The sequence below is a fragment of the Grammomys surdaster genome, unplaced genomic scaffold, assembly GCF_004785775.1.
Source record: "Grammomys surdaster isolate TR1022 unplaced genomic scaffold, NIH_TR_1.0 1164, whole genome shotgun sequence".
Classification (NCBI taxonomy): Eukaryota; Metazoa; Chordata; class Mammalia; order Rodentia; family Muridae; genus Grammomys; species Grammomys surdaster.
In genome coordinates, this window is record NW_021605583.1 from 422704 (window position 1) to 450637 (window position 27934).

Sequence of the window (27934 nt, forward strand, 5' to 3'; positions counted from 1 at the left end):
GCTGGCCTGGCAATGAACCAGGCTGGCCTGGAACTTAGAAATCCACCTGCTTCTGCCTCCCGAATGCTATAATTAAAGGAATGTGCCACCTTGTCTGTTGTGTGTCTTAAATATTTTCGCTATTTAAGAGGATACGGTGGTAATTTGGGGGTAATAAAACTGTTTTTACAAACAAGTATCTTTATATATGGAATATAATTAGTCCTCTGAGACTAACTCGAAATGTGAAAATGTACCTTTCTCTTGGCTGCCCTTCACACCATTTGGCTGAAAACCCTGCTGCTCCCCTTTCCGGTGGGCTAGGGACCTTAGGACAGCCTACGCGACCAGGGGACACTCCGTGATCCCCGGAGGTCACTCGAGGACCTTTCCTTCCTCCAACTTTCGGGGGTGCGCCTGCACCCATTCATCTAAAGCTTTGGATTACTGTCGGCTCAGGTTCTTAAAGCAGAGGTGGCCGTTCCCTTTGGCACCGCCTCCCTGCCCGCAGGCTGCAGCCGGTCAGACTGTCCGGTCCCTTAGAGCGGGCCGTACTTCCCATTCTCTGCGACAATTCTCCTAGGGCCTTTCCCGTTTCTTCCAAACGTGCACTGCCCCCGCACTACCTCGAAGCACCTTAGTCACCATCGATCCTGAGCTGCATTCTCCGGTCCCTCCCGGGTGTCTCCAACCCGTTCCCCCGCAGAGGGGCGCGGACGCCCTGCGTTCCGGTCGCCCGTCCAAGCAAGCAGCCGCTTTTACGACACTGCGCGACCGCAGTGCGCGGCTGACGGCAGAGCCGCCCTGCTCTTGGAGAGGTCACTCCGGAGACGGCGGAGCCTTTGGGGCGTGGGGGTCGGTGGCAGTAATGTGGCGCGTCTGTGCGCGGAGGGCGCAGAGTGCTGTGCCCAGGGCCGGGTTCAGGACTCGGTGGGCAGCCTTGAAGGAAGGCCCCGGCGCCCCGTGCGGGAGCCCGCGCACCGGCCCCGCTGCGGTTCGTTGCGGCAGTGGGTTCCCCAGCTATGGGGTCCGCTCGTTGTGCGGCTGGAGCTATGGCTCCAGCACCGTCTCGCGTAACCGCTTACTGCGACAACTCCTGGGGTCGCCGAGCCGCCGCTCTTACAGCCTCCCTCCGCACCAGAAGGTGAGTGATCCACCCCGGAGCCCGTTGTCCTTCAGAGCCCGCTCCTTGGCGTGGGGAATCCTCCTTGAGAGGCCTCTGACAGCCAGCTCCCTTCAAGATCTATTACGGTCCCTTGCCCAAGACCTTTTCAGTGGGGATCTCTTCTATTGAAAGAAGAGCTCTAAGCCTGAGGCTATAAGCAAAAGGTCTGAGAAGGCTCACGTGCTTTCTCTGATCCACTAGACTGACTGGAGGATCAACCTGCCACTTTGAAAGTCATGAATTTCTGGGGTGCTAGAACACCTTTTGTATCTCCAGTGACCAGTTTGTAATGGGACTCAGTAAATACTTTGCATGGAATTGGGTGGAACGAAACTCTAAAGCACGCCCTGTTTAAATGTATGCTTCTTTTTCTGCAGGTTCCACTACCTTCCCTTTCTCCTACGATGCAGGCAGGCACCATAGCTCGTTGGGAAAAAAAAGAAGGGGAAAAAATCAGTGAGGGTGATCTAATTGCAGAGGTAAGTCTTAAAATATACAGATGATTGTAAGGGAGTGGCTTTGTCGAATAGACAGGCTTAGCCTTCTGGTAGGTAGTTTCTTCTTTCTCTTTAAGAAACTGCTCCCTCCCCGGTTCCCATTTATTAGAGATGATTGGTTAGCTAAGTTGTCAGGAGCTAGCTAAACTGACTGTTTTTGAGACAGGGTTTCACCGTGTAACACTCTGGCTGGCCTGCAATGCTCAGAGATCTGCCCCCAAATGCTAGCAATGCATGGCTTCTACCCAAAAATGTTTTTAAATCATTATTTCAAGTCTGTGGTAGTGGGTTTATCTTTGTATGGATTTCTAGACACATTCTAATTAACTGCCTGTTGGCAGTACAAACCTAAGCCAGTGCTTTGTGTTAACAGGTTGAAACTGATAAAGCCACTGTTGGGTTTGAGAGTTTGGAGGAGTGCTATATGGCCAAGATCCTTGTTCCTGAAGGGACCAGAGATGTTCCAGTTGGATCCATCATCTGTATTACAGTTGAAAAGTGAGTAAAAAACCCTTGTAACTTGTGAACATTTGGTGCCTTTAAGACATTTTAACTCCGATTGGAAGTTAAAGACATCTGAGGACTTGCTGGGAGGTTAGGGATTGGATTTGGTTTATAAATTCTATATCTATGTATTCTTTTTCTTCAGGCCTCAGGATATTGAGGCCTTTAAAAATTATACATTGGATTCGGCAACAGCTGCCGCACAGGCGGCCCCGGCCGCAGCCCCATGCCCAGCTCCAGCTGCTGCCCCAGCTGCTCCTTCTGCAAGTGCTCCCGGCAGCTCTTATCCTACTCATATGCAGGTAAGACGCGGCTTCTGAGTGCCTGGCTCCCCATGACTTGTTATTAATATTTTTTATTGTCATTTTTCTTTATGGGTGGTGATTGCATTCTGAAAACTTGTCATTAACTATAAGTACCTGTCATTCAGCAGTATACAGAGATTTTAACTGAAACTTGACAGCTTATATTCTAGTTGTTTCCAAGCGTGTGAGCTTGGACAGTTTCTTTAACCTTTCTCAGCCTTAGCACAGGATACAGGATCATGCTCGGGTTTTCTCATTCATAACAATGGTAAAGGTTTTTTGGAAATGACTTTTTTTTTTCCTCTACATGTGGAATTTAAGTAGAGAACAGGTGCTATCTGTTGAATGAAAGTCCCCAGATGAAGTTTTCCTTTGGCATAGAGTGGGCTACTTCTAAGCATAGATGAAGTATTCCAATAATACTCATTAATGAGAAAATAACAATAAAGAATAAGTGTGAAGGCGCTGGAGAGATGGCTCCGTGGTGAGAGCACTGGCTGCTCTTGCACAGGACTCAGGTTTGATTCCCAGCACCCACATGGCAGCTCCAACTGTCTGTAAGTCTAGTTCCAGCGGGTCCAGCACCCTCACAAAGACATGCATACAGGCAAAACACCAATGCATATAAAAGAAAAATAAATAAATCATTTAAAAAGAATAAGCAGGATGGACTAAATCTACAGGATAACATTGTAACAATGCTGTTGGCCATAAGTGTGAGTACCATGAACATAAATCAGCTTCTAGGAAACTAACTCGTGCTTGTTTTTTTTTTTTTTAAGTAGATTTTCCTTCATATACATAATCTAACTACAGTTTCCCACCCCATCCTCCCTACTTCTTGTCCTATCCAAGCCCATACCTTTCCTCCTCTTTCTTATTAGACATCTAAAAAAGAAAAAAGCAATAATACAAAAAATAAAAATAAGGTAGAATAGGGCCAAACAAACCAAGAGAAACCAAAGGAAACAAACCAAGGGAAAGAAAGAGCCAAAGAAAAAATACATACAGATGCCAAAGCTCGTGCACTAAGTCACGGTATTAGACATTAGAGTTTCCTCTGTGTCTTTGTGTGGTCTTGATGTTGGAAGTACGTAAAATCTAAAGGATTAAGATCTGACCTTTCCTTAACTTTATAAGAACTTTTCTTGATGAATCGTTTCTTCTTTGGAAGTCATGTTTCAATTCTACTGGTAACAATCCCTTATGATGAAATTTTTTCTGGTCTTTAGCTCAGTTTCTTTCAGTTCAGCAACTTTATTTTATTACATAAGAGCTCGTTTCTCCATTTTATCCTGCTTTGTGTGCAAGTGTTAGAACTGGGCCCTAAGAATCCTTTGAGATGGTAAAGATACATAAATGAGTGTATTTTTCTTTCTCTCCCTCTCCCTCCCTCCCCCCTCCACACACACACATGCACACACACACACACTCATACTTTACTGGTGATTATGCAACAAAGAAAAGAAATTCTGAACAGAAAATAATTTTTAAAAAATTTCTAAGTCTTACAGGCATGGTGGCACACACGGTTAATCCCAGCACTCAGGAAGGAAGTAGAGGCAAGAGGATCTCTGTGAGTTTCAAGACAGCCCTGGCTGTCTTGAAAAAACAACGAAACAAACAAAAAACAAAGCAAAACCAGCCAAACAACCCCCCCCCAAAAAGAGTTTTTTGTTTTGTTTTGTTTTCCCCCACTTCTAGATAAAATTTTGACTGAAATGATTTTTTCCTTAGTATAGGGCTATTCCTATTTAAAAGGCTAAGAAGATAGCAAATAAAATCTATATTAACTGGCCAGGCAGTGGTGGCACACGCCTTTAGTCCCAGCACTTGGGAAGCAGAGACAGGTGGATTTCTGAGTTCGAGGCCAGCCTGGTCTACAGAGTGAGTTCCAGGACAGCCAGGGCTATACAGAGAAACCCTGTCTCAAAACAAAAAACAAAAAAACAAAAACAAAAAAAAAAAAAAAGAAAAAATCTATATTAACTGACAACCATCCAAATTTCGTTGACACAATCATATAAATAGCAATGCAGTTAAAAAGGTACGTATTAGCTGGCCATGGAAGTACATGCCTTTAATCCCAGCACTCCAGAAGCAGAGGCATGCAGATCTCTGTGAGTTCGAGGCCAGGTGGGTCTACAAATTGAGTTCCAGGATAGCCAGGGCTGTTATACAGAGAAACCCTGTCCAAAATACAAATATTTGCTTTTACATACATTTAGTGTGCATGTGGGTACACTGCACTTAAATGTGTAGAGGTCACTGTGGGATAAGTTCTCTTCTATAACCTTAGTGCTGTGGGGAGCAGACGGGAGGGTTGGAGAGCGAGGCTCATTGTTGACTTTAGTGAGAGACCCTATCTCAAGGGAATGAAGGAGATAGCACAGGACACCTTACATCCTCCGCTGGCACTGCTCACTTACGTACACCTGTGCAGCCCCCCCTCCCGAGAGAGAGAGAGAGAGAGAGAGAGAGAGAGAGAGAGAGAGAGAGAGAGAGGGGGGGGGGGTCAGAAAGCTTTTTTCTTTTAAAGATTTATTTATATCACATATATGAGCACACTAGCTGTCTTCAGATACACCAGAACAGATCCCATCACAGATGGTTGTGAGCCACCATGTGGTTGCTGGGAATTGAACTCAGGACCTCTGGAAGAGCAGTCGGTTCTTTTAACCACTGAGCCATCTCTCCAGCCCAGAAAGCTTTTTTTTTAGGCAGTTTTAAAAACTATAATATATCGATCCTCTAGTCTATGAGGAAGGGTGTTTAGTTTTCTGGGTTTTCCCTCTAGTCCTGTCTCATGCATGCTAGTCAGCTACTCTTCCTTCGCCTCAGGAAGAGCTCTTAATGTCCATGTCTTAAAACTGTGTGTGTACACAAGGGCATCATGTGCATGCTGGTATTCCTGAGGCAGGAGTGGACTCACTGAAGCTGGAGTCACATGTGGTTGGGAGCCGGCCCATCGGGAACCAAACTCAGGTCCTATTCAAGAGCAGCAAGTGTTCTTATCCACGGAGCCGTCTCTCTAGCCCATATATATATATATATATATATTTATATATATAGTGTGTGTGTGTGTGTGTGAAATACGTGTGGTTTCTTATGGGTAAAAAGATGCTTATTGCAGAACACAGCAAATTCAGGAGAGTGCTTTGTCTAGACCAAGATTCTGTAACAATGAAAAGTATCAGGCTGGAGAGATGGCTCAATGTTCAAGAGCACTGACTGCTGCTCTTCCAGAGGTCTTGAGTTCAATTCCCAGCAACCATATGGTGGCTCACAACCATCTGTAATGGGATCTGATATCCTCTTCTGGTGTGTCTGAAGACCGCGACAGTGTACTCACATAGATAAAATAAATAAACCTTTTTTTTTTTTTTTTTTTTTTTTTTTGGTTTTTGAGACAGGGTTTCTCTGTATAGCCTGGGCTGTCCTGGAACTCACTCTGTAGACCAGGCTGGCCTTGAACTCAGAAATCCGCCTGTCTCTGCCTCCCAAGTGCTGGGATTAAAGGCATGCACCACCACCGCCCGGCAAAATAAATAAACCTTAAAAAAAAATAAATGAAAGTGTCTATGGTAACCTAGATCAGCGGTTCTCAACCTGTAGGTCACGAACCCTTTATGGGCCAAATGACCCTTTCACATGGGTCACACATCAGATAACTGCATGTCAGATACTTACATTAAATCTATAACAGTAGCAAAATTACAGTAATGAAGTAACAACACAGCAAATCTATTTTTATGCCTGGGGTTAACCATAACATGAGAAACGATATTAAAGGGTAACAGCATTAGAAAAATTAAGAAGCACTGACCTGGTTGAAAAGATACTGTGCGTGCGTGCGTGCAGAGAGAGAGGAGAGAGAGAGAGGAGGGGGGGGGAGGTTTGTTTTGACCATCTGAAAGAAGTCTTTGCCATCTCCCTGTTGCTTTTCTTTGGAGGATGAGTTAGGGTAACTGGTGGTGTATAATCTCTCTTGTTCTGAAGGATGATTTAACTGGTGGGAAGCAATTAGCACAGACCTTTGTGCTGGTGACAAGGTCCCATTGTGTAGTTGGTAAGCATGCGCTTACCTGAATGCTTTTAAGTGTGGTGCTTCCTAGTTAAGCAGTGATGTGTCTCCACAGATTGTTCTTCCTGCCCTCTCTCCAACCATGACCATGGGCACCGTCCAGAGGTGGGAGAAGAAAGTGGGCGAGAAGCTGAGTGAAGGAGACTTGCTGGCAGAGATAGAGACCGACAAGGCCACCATAGGTGAGATTTCTTCAGCTTGGGGTAACTGAGTGAGGAGGAGGATGGCCATTCTTTCCTGTACTGAGCGAGTGATAATGTGACATTTACAGTCCTGAGATTTTCTGCCTGGGATGTGATATTTTTTAACAAAGTCATCACAGCCACACATGTCAGTTCTGAGCTGTACTCATCGATGGAGGACGTCAGGGTCTATTCTAAGGCCTGGGTTCGCTCTCTTGGCTATAATTTTATGGTACTCAGAAATTGTAGCACAACTGCCATTGTCTAAACATGGGAAAAGAAGGAGGGGGGAGGAAGGAAGTCATGCCCTCTAGGGCAGGAGAATACCAAGCCTTGATGCTGAGGGAAAACAGCACCCAGGGTGTAGATTAGTCTCATAATCTGAATGTGGCGTGGGCATTGGTCTTCACACATATTACATTTCCATGTACCTCTTGATTGATTTGCCCACTGTGCAGTCATGTGTCTGTGCTTGTATCTGTCACTAATCCTAGGTGTTAGGAACTTCTTTCCACTCTTCTATCGTTTCCTGTAGCAGAAAGCTCATCCATGCCATAGTGGCAGAGCGGGACATAGGCATCAGGCAGTTCTGGTCACAGACAGTGCTCTCCACCATTCTCTTGGTAGCCTCGGACAAGTGCCAATCAAAGAGTAAGACCCCCCCCCCATCTTATTCTGTGACTTACTCCTCCTCTTCTTCCTCCTCTTCTTCCTCTTCCTCCTCCTCCTCTTCTTCTTCTTCCTCCTCCTCTTCCTCCTCTTCTTCTCTTCTTCCTCTTCCTCCTCTTCCTCCTTCTCTTCTTCCCCTCCTCCTCCTTCTCTGTCTCTTCTTTCTCTTCCTCCTCTTCTTCTTCCTCTTCCTCCTCTTCTTCCCCCTCCTCCTCCTTCTCTGTCTCCTCTTCTTTCTCTTCCTCCTCTTCTTCCTCCTCCTTTTCTTCCCCTTCCTCCTTCTTTCTTCTTTTTACTTTTTCTTTGAGATGAGACTGAAGTTCAAGTACTGGGATTACAGGCTTATACTGCCATGCCTGGTTCCCTCATAGCTATTATTAGAAGAAATGATTCTGCCGGGCAGTGGTGGCGCACGCCTTTAATCCCAGCACTTGGGAGGCAGAGGCAGGTGGATTTCTGAGTTCTAAGGCCAGCCTGGTCTACAGAGTGAGTTCCAGAACAGCCAGGGCTACACAGAGAAACCCTGTTTCGAAAAACCAAAAAAAAAAAAAAAAAAGAAGAAGAAGAAGTGATTCTGCCTTAAGGAAAAAGCAAGAGCCAGCAGGATGGTTTGGTGTGGGTAAAGGTGCTTGCTGCTAACTAAGCCTTAGATGTGCGCTACCTCTGTCCAACTTCAACACATCTTCCATTGAGTAGTCCCAGTTGGAAAATGGAAGGGTTCATTAGAGATGTGTCTGTCCATCAAGAAGAAGTAAGATCTGGAAGGCAGAGCTTGCCCCTTTCAGTAGCTTGGTTTTGATATTTTTAATTTAATTAAATTAATTAGTAAGTTTCTGAGACAAGGTCTCACTTATCCTGGATGGCCTGGAACTCACAAGAGATCCGAGTGCTACGATTAAAGTCATGCATCTTGGGAGGCAGAGGCAGGCGGATTTCTGAGTTCGAGGCCAGCCTGGTCTACAGAGTGAGTTCCAGGACAGCCCGGGCTATACAGAGAAACCCTGTCTCAAAAACCAAAAAAAAAGTAAAAAAAAAAATAAACATAGCCGGGCAGTGGGGGCGCACGCCTTTAATCCCAGCACTTGGGAGGCAGAGGCAGGTGGATTTCTGAGTTTGAGGCCGGCCTGGTCTACAGAGTGAGTTCCAGGACAGCCAGGACTACACAGAGAAACCCTGTCTCAAAAAAACAAAAACAAAAAAAAAACAAAAAAACAAAAAAAAAAAAAACACATAAGTCATGCATCGTCACGCCTTGCTGCTCGTTCTTTACAGGGAACTCCTTGCTGTGTAATCGAGTCTGGTCTTGAGCTTATGCTGTCCAGGCTACCTACCTTTGAGCTACCATCCTCCTGCTTCAGGCTCCTGATGGTGTGGTTATAAGAAAACACCTAGCTTTAGGCTTTAAGAAACAGTAGCTGAGTAACATCTTACCTGGTGATGCAGAGACCTCGGTGATACTGTATTTCATCACATTGGAAAATTAAGCATAATGCCAAGTATAGCCCTTGAGGAGCTCTGAGAACATGTTTACTGCTGAAATCCCATGTTACTGTCCTTCTGGTAGTTCTCGTAATTTGACTTCCATGTAACTCTGACTTCTAGCAGTCCAGCTGATATCATCTAAGTGTCCTGTGAGTGCCACATAAGGCTGCCCTTGAGGCATTTTCAGTAACTCTTAGAATGTACCACTGTCTGCAGTCTTGGTAGAACAGACACAGTACTGACCCACAAGGGATTGGCTCCAGAAGGGCATTCGTGCATGCTCAGCACAAGTGCAGTACTTTTTTTCCCAAATTGTTTTGATCTCATAGATTTGGAGGACCAATTGCATTTTTCATTTATATGTGGTGCAGGTAAGTACTTAAAGACATTAATTGATTTAAATCCGTAACATTTATGTAAGGATTGTATGGTCAATCATTCCTTGGCATATGTTTTGGTAACCTGATTTGAGGATGAAGTCTATAGATTCAAGTTTCCTAAATAAGTGGACTTAGTATTTGGAGGGTAGGGTGTGGTCGCTGGAATTGGACCTCGGGCCTTGAGCAAATTAGTAAGGCTTGTGTTACTGAGCTATGCCTCTAGCCCTGTACACTTTTAGTTATTTTCAGTTACTTGTAATGCCTAGTACAACAGTGCTGTGTGAGTAGTTGTTACACTGCATTATTTAGGAAATAGTTGGAAGAATAACAAGTGTATGTGCTTAAGTTCAGACCTCCGAAGCCTAACTACATGGTACTTGTCAGCAACAATGTAATATTGACCTACAGTTGAATGGATTTAGGGATGCAGGACCTGTGGACAGAGGGTTGACTATACTATTCCTGTTCCCATGTTAAAGACAGAAACAGGCACAGAGAAGTTAAGCAGTTTGTGAAAAAAAAAATAAAACCAAAAAACAATACCAGTAGTTTGAATATGAAAACTGTTTTAGCCGGGCAATGGTGGCGCACTCCTTTAATCCCAGCACTTGGGAGGCAGAGGAAGGAGGATTTCTGAGTTTGAGGCCAGGCTGGTCTACGGAGTGAGTTCCAGGACAGCCAGGACTACACAGAGAAACCCTGTCTCGTAAAACCAAAAAAAAAAAAAAGAAAAAGAAAAAAAAAGAAAACTGTTTTACCTGAAAACCTAGTATAAGGGCGTAGGAATGATGGAGGCTTGAGTCCTATAATGGTTTTCTTTCTGCTTAAGGCTTTGAAGTACAAGAAGAAGGTTATCTGGCAAAAATCCTGGTCCCTGAAGGCACAAGGGATGTTCCTCTGGGAGCCCCACTGTGTATCATAGTAGAAAAACAGGAAGATATAGCAGCATTTGCAGACTACAGGCCGACAGAAGTGACCAGCTTAAAGCCACAGGCGCCGCCATCACCCGTCCCACCCCCGGTAGGTGGACTTCTGGATCCGGGTCTTGTCCATTCTGGCAGATGATAGCTCAGGTTCCTGCCTGTCCAGATCCTACACAGAGGAAAGCGACTGGCAGTATCTGTTAATCTGTGGTGTGTGTGTGTGTGTGTGTGTGTGTGTGTATGTGCGCGCGCGCGCGTGTATCATGTACTGTCTATCTGATGGTCAGTAGTTTACTCTGCCACCATCTTAAGGCTTGCTGAGAACAAAGCTAAGTTTCATGTCCTGCTTGTGGTGTGATGTCACGTCCATGAAAGGTGATGGTGTCACCCCACATTTTCTGTTGCTCAACTAAGAACCTGTTTCCACTCTCAGTTCTGGTACATGTGACTGTAGCTGATGAAGCATGTTTCAGACTTTGGACCCCCGATGTGACACGAGTCGTTGTCGCATCATGCACTCCCACTCTCAGTGCACTCCTCCATGGGTTTAGAAGAGCTGTACATTTCCTCAGAGAAAGCTTGCATTCTCAGTCTTGCACTGATTTGGATGCTGTCAGGGAACAGGGTGGTCCATTCCTTAAGATACTTGAAACATGGGACCTGATGCTATCATTTTATATCCTGAAATGAGATTAAATAAAGCAGAACTCAGGTTAGTTATGTACTCAGTGGAAATAAAGAATTGACAAGAAGGAAGGTATTTGGTGATTCAAGTACTTGGGAGGTGTGGCAGGAAGATCACTGTGGCTTACATAGTTTCAAAGGGAAAAATGACAAGAAATGACAGGCAGCAAGTATGTTATACATAGGTCAGTTTTAATTCCACACCTCTCTAGTTAGCAGGAACTGTTATGTTAGTCAAACCAGGAAAGGGCTTAAACATCATTTAATTATAAAGATGTTTCCATTATAAAATATGAACCCGTGTTCTGTCAGATTATTTTTGCAGTGATGAGTGGATACTCTGTTTTTTCCCAAAGGTGGCAGCTATTCCTCCCACTCCCCAGCCTATGGCATCTATCCCCTCAGCCGCTCCTGCTGGACCAAAGGGAAGGGTGTTCGTTAGCCCTCTTGCAAAGAAATTGGCAGCAGAGAAAGGGATTGACCTTACCCAAGTTAAAGGTGAGTTTCTTTCTGAAGAAAGGGGTTATACAGTTAGTTCACTTAATTGCTATGAGTAAGGCCAGCCATACACCTATGTGGAAGGAAACATCCTTGCTGCCTTCACAGAGTAGGGAAAGCATTACTGTGTTCAATTTGATCTGTCTAGTATTGCCTATGTAATTTGTGTGCCTTTTCAAACTTGCCTCTACTCATAGGAAATCTTCAACAGCAGTGACAAGGGAAGAAAGCGTCTCTCACGTTTGCCCTCAAAGCTCTGAGGAGCTAGCTCCTGTAGTCTTAGGGACCTGGACTCAGGGAAACCCAGGCTTTGTGGCATTGGTGCAGAAAAGAATTTCAGGAGTTTTTAGAATGAAGCTGAGTTGAGGTTTTACTAAAAATAAAAAGATGTTCATAAGCCAGGCATGGTGGTTCACACCTATAGTCCTATCTCTGAGTACAAGACTACCCTGATCTACAGAGTGAGTTCCAGGACAGCCAGGGCTACACAGAGAAACCCTGTCTCGAAAAACAAGACAAAACAACAACAACAAAAATCAAAAGCACATCAAAGAACAGTGTTGTTTATTAAAAGATACCGTTAATGAAGATTTTAAGGATGGAGATTAAGGGAAATAGTCTCTGGGAAATAATAATTCATACCTAAGTGTGGGTATGGGCTTTCTAAGAGACAGTCAGAGAAGGTCAGACATACTGAAGTATAAAGTGTGGGTCCACAAAGGAGAGTTGCAGTTAGATGCCCCACCGTTAGTCATGTACACCACTGTGGCGGCTCTTCTTGCTGCTCCTTCCCCTTGCTGAGTGAGATTGTGGGGGTGGCTCTGGAGGTGCTGTGGATGAGATTATAATCTGTAGGTAAAGCCAGGAGCCACAAGGGTTATAGTACAAGTCCTCTACTGCAAATGGGGCTTTTGATGAGCTTCCCAGGAAATTGTCGGTTTATAACTGGGAGGAGATTTAGCAGATGTTAGTGTTTGAATCCTTGCTTCTGTCTGCATCAAGGTGGGGGGGCTCCTTTCCCTTCTCAGAGTCCCTCAGTTTCCTTGTCTTTATCTTGTCTTAAGTGTTGGCAAAATTCTATGTGTTTGTTGAGCAATATTGCGTTGTAGGATGTGGCTGTGTAATGAATCTCAGTGTTAGGTTAACTGAGTGTAGCAATAAGCAAAACTGGCTCTTCAGGTAAAAGTACTGTCTGCTGCTGACCTGAGTACTGTCCCTGGCACCCACACAATAGAAACAGAGACCTGACTCCTGGCGTTTGTCCTCTGACCTCTGTGTACAGTGTGACACTTCATACATAAGGGCTGCACTCAGGTCACTGGATTGGAGTGACATCCTTACACACTGAGCTTTCTCAGCAGCCCAGGGTTTTAGTTTTGGAGGTTTTTTTTGTTTTGTTTTGTTTGTTTTTGTTTTCTTACACAGGATTTCTCTGTGTAGCCCTGGCTGTCCTGGAACTCACTCTGTAGACCAGGCTGGCCTCAAACTCAGAAATCCTCCTGCCTCTGCCTCCCAAGTGCTGTGATTAAAGGCATGCGCCACCACTGCCCAGTTTGGTTTTTGTTTTTTAAAACATGAGCCTAGGATCACAGTAGGCAGGCACTGCAACACTCATGCATATTCTTAACCCTCTCTTTACTTTGTTATAGCATCTCAAAAAAAAAAGCTCAGACTGGCTCTGAACTTATTCTATCTTCAGCCTCCTGAGTAGCTAGGATTAGAGGCCTGAACCACCAGATCCTATGTTAATTTCTGTATCTTCCCACTACCCTGTGCTGTCCTCAGATCTGCAGTTGTTGCCCTCAGTCTGGTTCTTACTCGCCACCAAGCTACTGTTTGTTGGTGCATTCTTTATATATTTGTGCTTAGTATCAGACAAGCTTACGGTATTTCATAGAGCAGAGGCGCTGAGTTAGTAATTGTGCCTAAAGAGCCTGGACTAGTAGGGTCATTTGCTGGAGAGGTAGCAGTGCTGCTTATTTTGGTAGAGGGATAAATTGAAGAACCTCGGTATTGTTTTCCTGCAGGCTGGGTTAAGTGATTCCATTATTGTTAGCTAAGCACATATTTATTGAGAAGCATCTGTGCATCAAGTACTTGTTTGTAAGATGGAGAACATTCCAACTTCACTGGCCAACAGGAATGAATGAAGTAACAAAAGTCTAGCATCATAGTTAAGGATAGGATCCAGAGCTAGGATGCTCATGTTTAAATGCCATCTCTGCCTTACACTAACAGTGTGACCTTTTCTGCCTCTGTTACTTGTATGTAAAAATAATACTTAATACTGTGTGAAGATTAATAAGTAAGCAGTGCTGTGTAGAGAAAGCGTATTAGCTATCCTGGCTCTCCATTTTATTATGAACTGAGGTGACTTAAGAGCTAAAAAGAAATAGACTCAGTGACAAGCCTGTCAGTGACAGACACGGTGACTTTTAGGATGGGTGACGAGGATCTTTCTGGGGAGGTGATACATGATCTCATGTCCAGGCCAGGAGTCATCTGTGCACCAGCCTTGTGAAGAGTAGGAGAAAAGCATTTTGGCAGAGGATGCTACACCAGTAGCCCGTGGTCTGGAATCAAACAAACCTTGACATGTTTGGGGAACATAATAGAACATGGAGAGGAAAGGGAAGAGTAGAACTCAAGGGTGAGAAGAATCAGAAGAAGCTGGGTCTGGTTGGCACACACTTGTAATCTAGCTGGTCAAAAAGCTGAGGCAGAAGGATCAGTTCAGAGTCTGCTGGGCTGCACAAACCAAGGTGGCTGGGGCTGCAGCACAGAGGTAGAGCACTTGTCTAGCACTGTGTGAGTGCTAGCATTCACAAGGCACAGAAAGTATCTTCAGCTGTCGCCAGGGGTCCCCTCCTTGAGAACCTGGTCCATTAGAGACAGTTGGGGTGACACAGGGTAGAATGGTTTGTCAGGGAGACAGGATTCTTGAGTATAAAAGTGAGATTGGCCTTTAGTAGAATTTAGAACATTTTGTCTGCTTTAATTGAGAGTATGGATGGCTGGTTTGGTGATGGAAGAATCCCTCCTTGCTACTGTTTATCTGTAAATTAATACTATCAGTTTAGAGAGAGTCTGGGAAGGGCTGAGATTAGAGAGATTATAAAGTAGCCTACGGTTTGGGAGCAATTTCAGGAGACAGTTGTTTTTCTGGAAACTTCTGTGCATCTGTTTCAGGTTTTCAATTCTGAGCTGACTTAACCAAGTGCATGCTTTTTATTCCAAGCAACAATGAGTCACCCTGGTATTTAATAGAAGACTAAATGATTCTAATAGCTGAGAAATGTCATTTTGGGAAGGGAAGCAAAGACGAAGGGGCGGGGATGACAGTCAGTGCTAGAAAGAGTGGAAGGGTCAGTAGAGTGCAGTGTCCTTTCAGTTACTTATCTTTTATTTTAGTCCTGGAACTTGAACCAGGCTTTTGTGGCCTAGGCTCAGTGAGCTCAGGATGCAGGATTGTGTGATGTTCTCTGACACCAAGTGTTTGGAGGTTTTTCATAGAACCACCAACTGAGTGTCCAGTGGTTCAGTCCACTTCTGACATTAAGCACTCAGAGTTAAGAATGAGACTCCATAGGCGAAGGCAGATCTTCCTTCAAATTCCTTCTTCCTTCTAAGTCCCCAGGGCCACCTGTATGATTAAATCATTTGTAGTAAATCATGGCCAATTCTCCATGGGTTTGATAATTAGCTAAAATGACTGATAGATATTGTAAAGACTACAGCTCAGGCGTAGCCAGTGGTAGAGACGCATAGGATAAGGTATATCAGGGAAAGATACTGGAGCACCCATGCACTCTAGGGACTTACCATCCTGCCATCACATTGCTGTCACCAACTAGGAAGCTCACAGGATTCCACAGCATTATTTTCAAGCAGGTGTCGTCATAAAGACATTTTGAATAAATCACTGGTCAGTGGTTATTGGACTCAACTCACTCTCTCTCTCCTTAGTTGGAATTGGTGCAGGAAGCAGGGGAGGGAGATTGAAAGAAGATTGAAAGTTATCATACTAATCAAGTGTTTGGTCTTTAGGGTAACAAGATCGATGTCCCTTATCCAGAAGCCCCACCCTTAGTCACCTCATTAGCACAAACTAGTGTGATATAAAGAAGTGATTGGAAAAAGCGAATACTTACACTTGGGGAATTTCTTAGATTTTTGAAGGCCCATGCCAAAAGCCTGGAACAAAGACAAACATACCTATGTTTATTGTATGACAGTACTAGCAAAGAGAAGAATGTGGTTTTTGTGGATTTCAGGGATTTAAATTTATTTATTTATTCATTATTGGGATTGTGGAAGAGGGAGCAAGAGAAAGAAAAGAACAAAACTCCATTGTAGAAGAACCAAAAGTCAGATAGAGGAGCACGGTAATGAGGAAATGTAGCTAAAACATTAACTACTGAGGGAGAAACTGAGGCTTCTGGTGTTGAGAGTCCAGCGGTTGTGTGTGTTTGCACGTGGTGCACCTTCTGTCTCATGGTCCGTTGTTCTCACAGTCCAGCTGTGAACAAGGGCTGGCACTGTAATCTCCATCCTGCAGATGAGACAGGTGACTGTAGTTATCTGCCTAATTGCACAGAGCCCTGCGTGTTTCCTGCCAGGCTAGCTCTTCCCTTTATACCATACTGCTTTATAATCAACCATTGTACGTTGTTGGGGGGCTGGCAAGTTAAAAGCGTTTGTTGGCTAACTCAGCTAACTGCGATGGGTAGCTGGTTTTCTCTTGAGGGATCCAGGGTTGTGGCATCAAGCTCCGCTCCGGTTGCAGGGGAGGTTATGGTGTCTCTGTGCTTAAAGGGTGGGGAATCTAATAGAGGTCCCTGCCGCCTCTGTTCTAGAGCTCCTGGTGAGGAGAGACAGTTCTAGCCAACTCTGTTTTCATAACGAAGGAAAGGAATTGGGAAGAACTGCACACAACGGGAATCCTTTAAAAGGCTGCCATGGGGGAAGATGAATCAATTTGATCAATTTTTTTCTAGAAGTGGGCCAGTGTAAAAGGTATTATAATAACTAAATTCTGAATTTGCTTCAAGGTCAGGATGATGTACTTGGGCCTAAGCCTAAAACTGAGACCCTAACCCTGAGGTAAAGATGGGAGGAGGGAGGGGAATTTGAGTAAACTAAGCCTGTGAGAAAATGTGAAGGTCTCTTAGAGACATTGTAGTATTTCCTCCTTGGTTTGTAGCATGGATTGATTTAGTTTTTGAGAATTATGGAAATGAATGATTCCGAGGATGAGATCACTGCAGCTACACATTATTCATGCTAGTCTGAGGTAAAGAAAGGTTTATTTCTTGAGAAAGTTGTCAACCTTACACAAAGGTTGTACTTTATGGTCAGATGAGAGGGTTTTAAGCTTTAGTGAGTTGGGGTTCTGTTTTGGTTTTGATTTTTTTTGTTTTGTTTTGCCTTTTAAGGTAACCACAGTCAACAGCTGATTTTCCTTTTCGATTTATAAACTATGAATAGTATTATTCTTATGTCAGTGCTTTCCAACTTAAAAGCAAAGAAATAAAATAAGAAAATAAGAAAAAATAAAGAATTCAATTTAATTGGATAAAACTTTGAAAGAAAAATGGTTTCTATTTACAATAGTTAAAAAGAACCACTGTTGGCTGGGGTGTGGGGGTGGGGGATAGAGGCAGTTGGATCTCTTATCCTGGTCCTCTAGAGTGAGTTCCAGGACAATCATGGCTATACAGAGAAACCCTGTCTCCAAAAAACAACAAACAAACAAACAAAACTACTATCCAGTGGTATGCTATCATATACGTATTATTTACATGTTTCTTCAGGGACGGGACCAGAAGGCAGAATCATCAAGAAGGACATTGAGTCTTTTGTGCCTACTAAGGCTGTTCCTGTGAGTTATTTTTGGCTTTTTAAAATTATACTTTCATTTCTTTCATTCATTCATTCATTCATTCATTCATTCATTCATTCATTTGGTTTTAGCCATAGTCAGCTTAAAATTATTTTCCTTGTGGGGACCGAATCTTGAGGCTCCATACAGGCTTTGGCAAGCACTCCTGTGACTGAGCTACATCCTGGCCCACAGCCTTTATTTTTATATTTCTTTAGTTCTTTAATTAAAAATGCTTAGCGGCCGGGCAGTGGTGCCGCACGCCTTTAATCCCAGCACTTGGGAGGCAGAGGCAGGCAGATTTCTGAGTTTGAGGCCAGCCTGGTCTATAGAGTGAGTTCCTGGACAGCCAGGGCTACACAGAGAAACTCTGTCTCGAAAAACCAAAAAAAGAAAAACCAAGGAAAAAAAAAAGCTTTGCTTTTTCTTCACCCGCATACCCCACGTCTTCTGGTTATGTTGAGGAAGCAGACTAACCTTGAACTTGAACTCTTCCTGCCTTAGTATCTTGAGTGCTGGGAATTTAGATACAAACTACCACGCCTTGACTGCTTTTAATCTAATCCGAGTCCCTTTTGCTCCATGGAGATTGAACCAGCTTCTCCTATGGAACCAGCTATTCCTCAGAACTTTGCTGTTCCGCTTTGGCATGTAGTCTTCCACAGCCCATGCTAAGACCCAGCCAGTTACTAAGCGCTTTTTCTTTTCTCTCGTAGGCGGCTACTATGGCTCCCCCGGGTCCACGAGTGGCACCAGCTCCTGCAGGCGTCTTCACAGACATCCCCATCAGCAACATTCGTCGAGTAAGAGCACCACTGAAGTCTGCAAACCGAGCTGCTGGGCATTTCATTTCCACTCTGGTTGTTTAGTTGTGTGTGTGGTAGTTTAAAACACCAAAAAGGACCTTGCCAGTTGAAAATACTAGTTTAAGGAAGTTTGATTGGTCAGTTGAGTAAATGGGGTAAAGAAGTCTCTGTTTTGGCTAATCTCCTAGGAGGAGCAATCCTTTGTCTTACTCTGACACGTGAGGTAAGGTAGCAGGGAGCCGAAGAAGAAGCAAGCAGCCTGAGTTAGGCACACTCTGGTGTCAGCTGAGGACTGATGTTGAACTCTGTCTGGTTTCAGGTGATTGCGCAGAGGCTCATGCAGTCGAAGCAGACTATACCTCACTATTACCTTTCTGTCGATGTAAAGATGGGAGAGGTGCTGTCGGTACGGAAGGAACTTAACAAGGTAAAACCTGGAAATTCTGTCTTTCCCATGAAAGCTTTACAGTGTTGCCACGTGCTTTGTTATTAGAAACTGGTTAATGATAGAAAATTACTGCCATTTGAAATTGTTAAGTAGGGAATATCGTGGGGAAACGTCATTTAACTTCTTTTGATTGTTGTAACTGTTTGAACAGTGACTCTCTATGTAGGTCCCTCCTGGAACTCCATACAACCAAGGCTGCATTGACTTTGCAGTTCTGCTGTAGCCCCTAAAATGTTGAGGTTACAGGAGTGCACCACCTCTTCTGGCTTTTCTGTTAACCCTTGTTTAGAACATAGCATTTGAAACTCACTTTGCCATGGATACATATTAGTCTGGCATGTTCTCTGTGGGCTGATGCTTGAGGCTGCTTTGATAGTTTAGACATGATATTCATGTTTATAGTCAGATACTACATGTGCACTTTGCTCAGCGTAAGGCACTTTTGGGGATAGAGAGCATAAGCAGTCTGTCTTGAGCAGGAGCTTATGATGGAATTGGGGCACTACTACATGTGACAGGAAGGGAAGGTGGTTTTATAAAGGTGGCAGGATTCATTTGTAGACCAGGCTCTTTATGAAGCGCCTCTCGATTGTTTTCTCAGTGACACTGTGTGTGTTCTACTGGAGTTCAGCAGTGATGAAGGAGACCAGGGAGTGGTATTTGGGGAATTCACAGTGCAGTAAGACAAATGTGGCCAAACCATGGACAATGTAACATGTTTGTATTGACAGAAAGGTGAAGAAAATTCATGGTAATTGTTGAGAGTCATAAGGATCAAGGGCTGTACGAACGGATATAAGACTGGACAGAGACCCATGAAGTGTTTAGCACAAGGATGACGCTCCCAGCACTTTGGTGTGCCTGTAATTCAGTACTGGGAGGGCAAACAGGATCCTTGGTGCTAGCGTAGTGGCCAGTCTAGCTAAGTCTGTGACTGAGACTCTGTCTCAAGAAGTAAAGCAGAGTGTGGCTGGAGAATGGCTTGGTTAAGGGGACTTGCTGCTCGTGCAGAGAATCCGGGTTCAGTTCCAAATGATGCTTCATTGCTGTAGGCAGCAGGCCCACACAGGATGCACAGATGTACATGCACATAAAATAAGTCTTTAAAAAATAATAAGGCAGAGAGTGAATGAGGAAGATATTCAACCACATAAAATGAATAAGTGTACAAGTTCTTTAAAAACTAGAACAAAAGAACCACATGAGCTCCTTAGAGTGGCATATAGAGCCTTTCACAGGTATTCGTGACCTTTCTGAGCTGGTTTCCCACCACTGAAGATGCACTGTCTTGCTGTTTCTCAGCATCCCCACTGTACACTCTGTACTTGTGTTCTCTCCATGTAGACCCTGCTGTGTCCATGACCTCCGTAAGGACTTGACTTGTATTGCCTTGATTGGTCTTCTTCATTCTAAATATACACCTCCCCCGGGCCCCCCCCCCCCACACAACACTTTGTACGATGCTGTGTGACGGAGGCACAGTCACTCCTTTTACAAGGTCTGCTCCCTGAGCACAGACTTGTTTAGTGTTCGGTGCTTCATACATTATGTATCCAGCACAGAGTGGACAGATGAGGCCCATCACTGACTACATGAGTGGATCAGCAGCAGAGCCTCTGAGTGGCTCCGAGAAGTCAAGATGAGCCCATACAGTTATTGTCAAAATTCTGAAATGGGTCTAGAGATGGCTCCGACAGAAACACATAAGCTTCCAGTTGCCTGGAACTCCACTTCCCAGGGACCTCCACAGGCTCCTATGTGCATGTATGCACATATACATACATTCATACACACACGCATACACACAGGCACACACACACACACTTCCCCCCTACTCACACACAACTAAGAATTTTTTTGTTTTGTTTTTCAAGACACAGTTTCTCTATGTGGACCTGGCTGTGTTGGAATTCCCCCTGTACCCCAGGCTGGCCTTGTACTCACCCTCTGCCTCTGCCTCCTGAGTTCCAGGATTAAAGGTATGCACTACCACCGCCCAGCTACAACTAAAATATTTGTAAAAATCAAAGTATTGAAACAGATAATTGTATCCAGTGTATTTGGTGCATTAGTTTGAATGACTTTTTTGAGCTATTCATATGATTTTAATGCCATATTCGGTTCACACATTTGAAGAATCCTGCTCAGTATATTTCAGAATATATCCACAATACCATGGTAAATTCTGGAGCATTTTCTCCACCCCAGCGAGCTCTTTGCCATAATACCACCAGTCCTTCCACCAATCCTTCCACTCTCCTCAGGCTTACATTTTTGTCTCAGAAGATTTACCAGGAGGCAAAATGGAATTCTCTGCCTAGAATCGTATTGCTTGTCATTTATTATATTCAAGGTTCAGCTATATTGTAGCATGTATCTATCACCTTCTCTTCCTTCCTTTCTTCCTTCCTTTTTCTTTTTTCTTTCTTTTTTTTCTTTCTGTCTTTTTTTTAAGCTTTATTATTTGTGTGCTTTGTATCTGTGCAAATGTGTATGTGTGTGCATGTAGGTTCCTACAGAAGCTAGCCACAAGAGGGTGACAGATCCCCCTGGAGACATCTTCTTGTCTGTGCTCTTAGGGGGAATAACTTTTTGACCATGAAGTATGAGGCTAGACCTCCAAGTTCAGTAACTTTTGTTCTGAAGAGCAATACTGAATTTTCTTGTGTCTTTTGGGGCTGTTGAAGCAGTCATGTGTGGGGAAAAAACTCGCAGCAGAGCCCCAGAACTGTGTGGCGGTGTCCCACTGGGGAGAGGCTGAGTCTCGAAGGCGTTCCACGCGGTCGGATCCCACAAACACGAGAAAGTCCAATGTTCCAAAGGCTAGAAGCTTTGGCGATGGCAGGCCCCAATGATAAGAGAAGTCCGTGGGTTTCCTAAGAGTTTTACTGCCATGGTGTGGTAATTGGATCTGGATGTGCGCCCCCAGTAAAAGCCAGGGGGAGCTGGCTTAAATAGGGAGGGGGAAAGAGGAGGGACTGGGAAGGAATAACTTAATTAGCTACGCCCCTTGTTTAGGTAACTCATGAATATGGAAATCTCTCAAGGCTGAAGCCTGTAGTCACGCCCTCTCTAGCCAAATGTGACTGCAAGGTGCAGATTAATGGGGATGTAGACCGCTTGTAGGAGCCTGGATTCTGGGGATGTGGCCGAATACCTGCTGTTTCTCCAATGGGGAGTCGGGGTTCAAGGCCCATGCCAAGACAAAGATCAAGACATCCTTCCATGACCCAACAGTCATGTGGGCTTTCTGTTCTGTTAGGGCATTCCACAGTAATTGATCTTTTTCTCTTTTAAGAAGAAAGCTATCACTGTGATGCCCAGACTTCTGGATTCAGATGATTCTCCTGCCTAAGCCTCCAGAGGAGACAAGAGAGTAGTCACATGCCGCTCTGCACACTTTAATTGATTTTTAGATGTTGTCAACTCTTGCATTCCTTACACAAAACCCATTTGGTCATACCTAATGGGCCTTCCTGTATATTGCTAGGTTTTGTCTGCTAGTATTTTGTTAAGGGCTTTTCTGTTATATTTATAAGATAATGTTTAGGCTTTAGCTGTTGGGTTTTTGTCTGATTTTGGAATGAGACTAACACTGGGGAATTGTTAAGTTGTTAAGTCTTCTGTTCTTTAGAAGACTGGGTGCAGATTTATGTTAGCCTTTAAATGTTTGATAGTATAGGCTAGTTGCTGGGTGGTGGTGGTGCACGCCTTTAATCCCAGCACTTGAGAGGCAGAGGCAGCCAGGTCTCTGAATTTGAGGCCAGCCTGGTGTTCAGAGCAAGTTCCAGGACAAAGAAGCCTTGTCTTGAAAAAAAAAAAAAAAAACCAAGCCGTCTGGGTCTGATCTGTGTGAGCAGATTGCACAACCAGTTTCATCTTAGGGTTATGTTTATTCTGAGTTTATATTCTTTATTGGTTGTTTCTTTCTAGAAACCTATGCATTTAATAAAGGTGGCGTTATTTGTTGGTGTTGGATATTCATAGTACTTCTTTTTTATGTTGGAAAGATAGCATGTCCCCAGTTTCACTCCTAATTTGAGGAATTTGAGTCTACTTCCACGTTTTCAAACAAACATTTGTTAGTGTGGTTGTCTTTTACTTGATCTTTTAAAAAGAAAAAAAAAACACCTTGGTTCAGTTGAATGAAAATGGGGGCACTCCATAAATCACGATGTCTAGCTGCTGCCGTGCCTCCATTGAACAGATAAAGGAAGCTGCTGCTTCTGGTGAAGGAGGCTAATAAGACTCGTTGCTTGTGTTTAACAGATGCTTGAAGGGAAAGGAAAAATCTCCGTCAATGACTTCATCATAAAAGCTTCGGCTTTGGCCTGTCTGAAGGTTCCCGAAGCAAACTCGTCTTGGATGGACACAGTTATAAGACAGTAAGTGAGTGGAGACTGTGCACAGTGACTGCATTAGCTCATGTCTGCTGACTGCAGCTAGGGCTGTGGAAACCGATGCCCATGGGTAAAACAGCACAAAACTACCTGAGATGGTACACTGCTGGCCAGTAAAGGCTGCGATTCCTTATACAGATTCAGTAAAAGGAAACTGGTATAAAACACAGTCTGGTTACACTGATAATGACTGTCAGAAAGCAGGGTAGGATCGTTCCCTGGTCACCAGTAAGTTCTGTCAGCGTGTGATGGGCTAGGTACAACACGTTAGGTCTCTGGAACCACTTTATCAGTTCAGTGTTAACACTGATTGTTGAAGGATCGGAGGCTCAGCGAGTTCTGTAGTTTGTCTCAGGTTAGTAAGCTGATCAGGATTCCAGCTCAAGCCCTGGCCTTTTCTAGAATGTAGGTAGGCTCTTTTATACTATAGTTTTTAATTTTTTAAAATTATATATCTGTATGTGTCTCTGGGTATGGGTATGTGCAGATGAGTGCAGGTGCCCAAGGAGACCTGAGGCACTAAATCCCTCCGAACTGGAGTTGCTGCCTGGCATGGGTGCTGAGAACCAAATCCGGGTCCTCTTCCTAACCCTAGCATTATTACAATTATTATTAAAAGAAAAGAAAAAAAACAAAATCCCTTTCCCCCTTTCCTGTGCTCATGTGCTCACATTGCCACACGCATCCTCAGAGATGAGCCAGTCGGTTTGTTGTAGGCAGCAGATAGATCCTTCGTTCTAATTCTGTGTACCTGGAAATAGTTTTAGGTCTCAGAGATTGGGCCTTAGTCCCACATAACTGTCTCCTCTTAGATGCTATTCTCAGATCTAGCAACTGACTTACAAACAGGTCCCCATGACCCCTTCAGCAGGACAAGTCACCGCTCAAAGAAATAAATACTTACGTAGTGTCTTCCTGAGAACATTGTAGGAAGGGTACAGATGACATTTAGGTCATCTTGACCTACAGAGTGAAACACATGTCAACCAATAAATAAAACCCAGAGATGCTGCTCAGAGTATAGTCCCTAGCTGATCTTCTCTAGAGAAGGACTGGGAGTCCTGCCCCAAGTTTCTCCTGAGTCATGACCGCCTCTGAGTCCTGGGCACGCTGGTTTCTCCTACATGGTCTTAGCTTTTTGTATGTTTGTTTGTTTCGTTCCCCCTTCCCTTTCTACTTCCCTTCTACCTACTTTTCTACCCCCACCCCACCCCCACCTCCTGCTCTTTGATGTATGTGTATTCCATGACAACTTCTGGGAGTCCATTTTCTCCTTCCACCGTGTGAGTTCCCAGGCTTGAACTGAAGCTGTCAGCTGGACTGCAGTGCCTTTCCCCACTCCTCGCCAGCCCCGCCCACAGTGTGCTCCTCCCACTCTCTTTCCATGTGCTCAAGCTGTGGTGTAGACTCTGCTCCAGCCAATGTACTTGTTCTCACAACCCAGAAAGGTCGGTTTGCTTCATGCTGACTATGATGATGTTTTCGTGAGCTACTTGGTGTGTTAATCAAGAACAGCAAGGGACATAAGTGTGAACTCAACCTTCCGATACACTTCTTCCTCTGCCCCCTTCCAGTTGTTTTTTAAAAAATGCAAGTGAAAGAGAAGACACATGTTAACACATAGGACAGACATCTCAGAACAGTAATAGCACAGTTGCTTCTAAAATTGTATGTGTGTGTGTTATTGGTGATAGTGGGTATCAAACTTGGAACTCTGTGCATAGCCAGTGCTCTACTGCCGTAGCTACCTCCTAAGTACCTATAGTATTTGAAGGAAATATCCAAGATCCATATTTTCTTTAACCTGGTACTTTTTAGTAGTCCTTCTTCCTCTTCTACTTCTCCTCCTCATGGCAAGGCAGAGGATGGAAAAACTGAGGGAGACACTCCAGCGTTTTTTTTTAGATGTATTTATTTTTACGTGCATTGATTGGTGTTTTCTCTGCATGTATGACCGTGTGAGGATGTCAGATCCCCTGGAGCTGGGGTTACAGACAGCTCCAGTGAGTTGGAAATTGAACCTGGGTCCTCTAGGGGAGCAGCCAGTGCTATCAGCCATGAGCCCTCCCTCCGGCCTGGCCCTCCAACCTGGCCCATGCAGCTCTTAGTCCTTTATGGTGGTGGTGAGTTTGACTCCATTTTTTTTTTTTTTTGACAGGAATCACGTGGTTGATGTCAGCGTTGCTGTCAGTACCCCGGCAGGCCTTATCACTCCTATTGTGTTTAACGCACACATAAAAGGACTGGAGACCATCGCTAGTGATGTTGTTTCTTTAGCTTCCAAAGCGAGAGAGGGTAAACTCCAGCCTCATGAGTTCCAGGTAGGATGCCGTCCCTCAGCTGTAGGCATGCGTTACGCCGAAGCTCAGCCTCGTTCTCTGGTTGATTTTCTGTTTTGATTCTGCTACATAATTGTATGATACTCAGTCTTCAAAACAGAGCAGCTGAGTTACATGGGGAAAGCTGCAAGACATATCTTCATAATTGCATTGGAAAGCCAGTACATTTAGTTGACTTTGGTTTATATCATGTGTATCCTACTCAAGACTTTTCTTTTTTCTTTTGAATTTCTTATTTATTTAATGTATGAGGGCTATGCTACATATACATCTGCCTGCCTGAAGAGGGCATCAGATGGTTACAGGGAACTGAACTCAGGGCCTCTGGAAAAGCAGCCAGTGTTCTTTTGTTTTGTTTTGTTTTGTTTGATTTTGTTTTGTTTTTTCAAGACAGGGTTTCTCTGTGTAGCTCTGGCTGTCCTGGAACTCACTCTGTAGACCAGGCTGGCCTCGAACTCAGAAATCCGCCTGCCTCTGCCTCCCAAGTTCTGTGATTAAAGGCGTGCGCCACCACTGCCTGGTGCAGCCAGTGTTCTTAACTGCTGAGGCATCTCTTAAGCCCTCAAGACTTTCTTAAATAAAAGGTTGTCTCATGGCCTCTTTAGAGAATATTTGTCATTTTTTTTCTTGCTTATGGTGACAATGTAATCTATTTTTATACTTTTTTTTCCTTTAGGGTGGAACATTTACAATCTCCAATTTAGGGATGTTTGGAATTAAGAATTTCTCTGCGATTATTAACCCACCTCAGGCGTGTATTTTAGCAATTGGTGCTTCAGAGGATAAACTGATTCCAGCAGATAATGAGAAAGGGTGAGTGGGGAAATGGAGAGGGGCTGGAATGTGGTCGCATTACATCATCACAATGTTTGCATATGGCTTTAGGTAGCTTCAGTAAATACACCGTGAGATGCAGTGGAAGCCACTTCAATTTTACTAACTTCAGTCATAGTTGAGATGTGGTCTTGAGATTTCTGGATGACAAGTTGGCATGTTTTGTTTTTTTCTTTTTTTTCTTTTTTTGGTTTTGGTTTTGGTTTTTTGAGACAGGGTTTCTTGGTGCTGCCTTAGTTGTCCTGGAGCTTTCTCTATAGATCAGGCTGGCCTCGAACTCACAGAAATCCACTTGCCTTTGCCTCCCAATTGCTGGGATTGAAGGCATGTGCCATCACCACTACCTAGCTGCATGTTTTTTCTTAAAGAGTCAGATAGTAAATATTTTAACTTTCTGGGCCATATGTTACTGAGTCCTTGCCATTGTACTATGACAGCAAGCAACAACAAAATGTGACCTCTAGAAAAGTAGATATACATCATACAGATAAAAAGTAGAATTTGGCCTGTTTTGTATAGTTTTGCAACCCGTGTTCCCAGGCATGTCTTTAGTTTTCCTTCAAGGTGACAGTTTGAGCTAAAGATGAACAGAGCATGGAACATGCAGTTTTCATATGCAGGTCTGTAATCACAGCTACTCTAGGCCCTGAACTGTTCAAAGCCACCTCAACTACAGGGCAAGTTCAAGACCAGCCTGGTTAACTGTCTCAGATATTTAAAAACCAGTTTTTTGTTGTTTGTTTGCACAGCATATAAATGACCTAAATTCAGTCCTCTGGATGATAAAAGGGAAATAATCTACCTGGGTAGGATTATGGTAGGAATCAGCACGGGGTGGCTGTTGTCTTGGGCTCATTGGTTTCCTTCAGAATTCCCACTGATGTTTTTCTTTCCAGCTTTGATGTGGCTAGTGTGATGTCTGTTACGCTCAGCTGTGACCACCGAGTTGTGGATGGAGCGGTTGGAGCCCAGTGGCTTGCTGAATTCAAAAACTACCTTGAAAAGCCTGTGACTATGTTGTTATAATTTACCCGAGAACTTCTACTCTTTCTCTGCTGACATTATATTTATATGTTATTAAACAGGGGGTTCTTTTAAAGTTTCACTAGTTCATTTTATTGAGTCAGTCCAGATTATTTACTTGTAATAGACATAAATGAGTCTTTTGTAAATGCCAGTTACACCCAAATATTGTACCCCTTTAATAATTAAACATCAGTTGAAAGCTGTACACCCCTAGTGAAGGGGCCTGTGGCCTAACTCTTTGGTGAGAAGACCTTTCTGAGGGTATAGGATGGGCAGGGTTGTGACCTCCTGCAGACAGGCTCGTCAGAGTGACCCGGATGAGACCTTGGAGTTTAGAGTTTAACCGATTCAACTTATTTAAGTGTGAGGGAAACAAAGTCATGAAATTATTTCTTATGGGAGGAGTTTGAACAAAAGTTTTACTTTGGAGTCTAACCCTAGTTAAAGTCTCCTGTTACATGACTTTAGTTTATCACTCAAGGAAAATAAGTGAAACTTTAAGAGTCAGCATTTTCTTAGACCTCTTCAACCAACTGTTATTTTTATATGAATCTCTACATAAAATAGCTTTCTTTCCCCTCAAGATAAAGATATAAGCCAGCTTCTTGGTATAAATGAAAATTTATGTATTTATTTATAAACAATGTCAATGTATAACTTGAGAATTCTGCAGTTTCCTCCAAATAAAAGAACATACGTATTGAACTGAACAAGTTGTAAAAGTAGAACTTTCCTTCTAAGATGAAGTGGATGCTGACTGTACATGCTCAGTTGGAGAACTCTGTGGAATGACTATGGAATGTATATGGGAGAAGTGTACATATGTAATATATGGTTTTAGAGTTGTA

The 27934-nt window shown here is 43.8% G+C and overlaps 1 protein-coding gene across 1 annotated transcript; it reads left to right on the forward strand.

Moving 5' to 3' along the window:
• Positions 1-842: 842 nt before the first annotated feature.
• Positions 843-27934, forward strand: Dlat (dihydrolipoamide S-acetyltransferase). Its single transcript, XM_028783842.1, has 14 exons — positions 843-1123; positions 1522-1623; positions 2015-2139; positions 2291-2447; positions 6590-6716; positions 10077-10267; positions 11211-11352; positions 17166-17233; positions 17950-18036; positions 18359-18466; positions 22757-22872; positions 25046-25208; positions 25903-26039; positions 26957-27934. The coding sequence occupies exons 1-14, from the start codon at positions 848-850 to the stop codon at positions 27084-27086; spliced, it is 1929 nt and encodes a 642-aa protein (XP_028639675.1). The 5' UTR covers positions 843-847; the 3' UTR covers positions 27087-27934.

Coding starts and splice junctions, on each gene's coding strand:
- Dlat (XM_028783842.1), top strand. CDS start 848: ATGTGGCGCGTCTGTGCGCGGAGGGCGCAGAGTGCTGTGCCCAGGGCC. Junction 25,209..25,902: donor TCCAGCCTCATGAGTTCCAG/GTAGGATGCCGT, acceptor TTTTTCCTTTAG/GGTGGAACATTTACAATCTC. Junction 26,040..26,956: donor CCAGCAGATAATGAGAAAGG/GTGAGTGGGGAA, acceptor TTTTCTTTCCAG/CTTTGATGTGGCTAGTGTGA.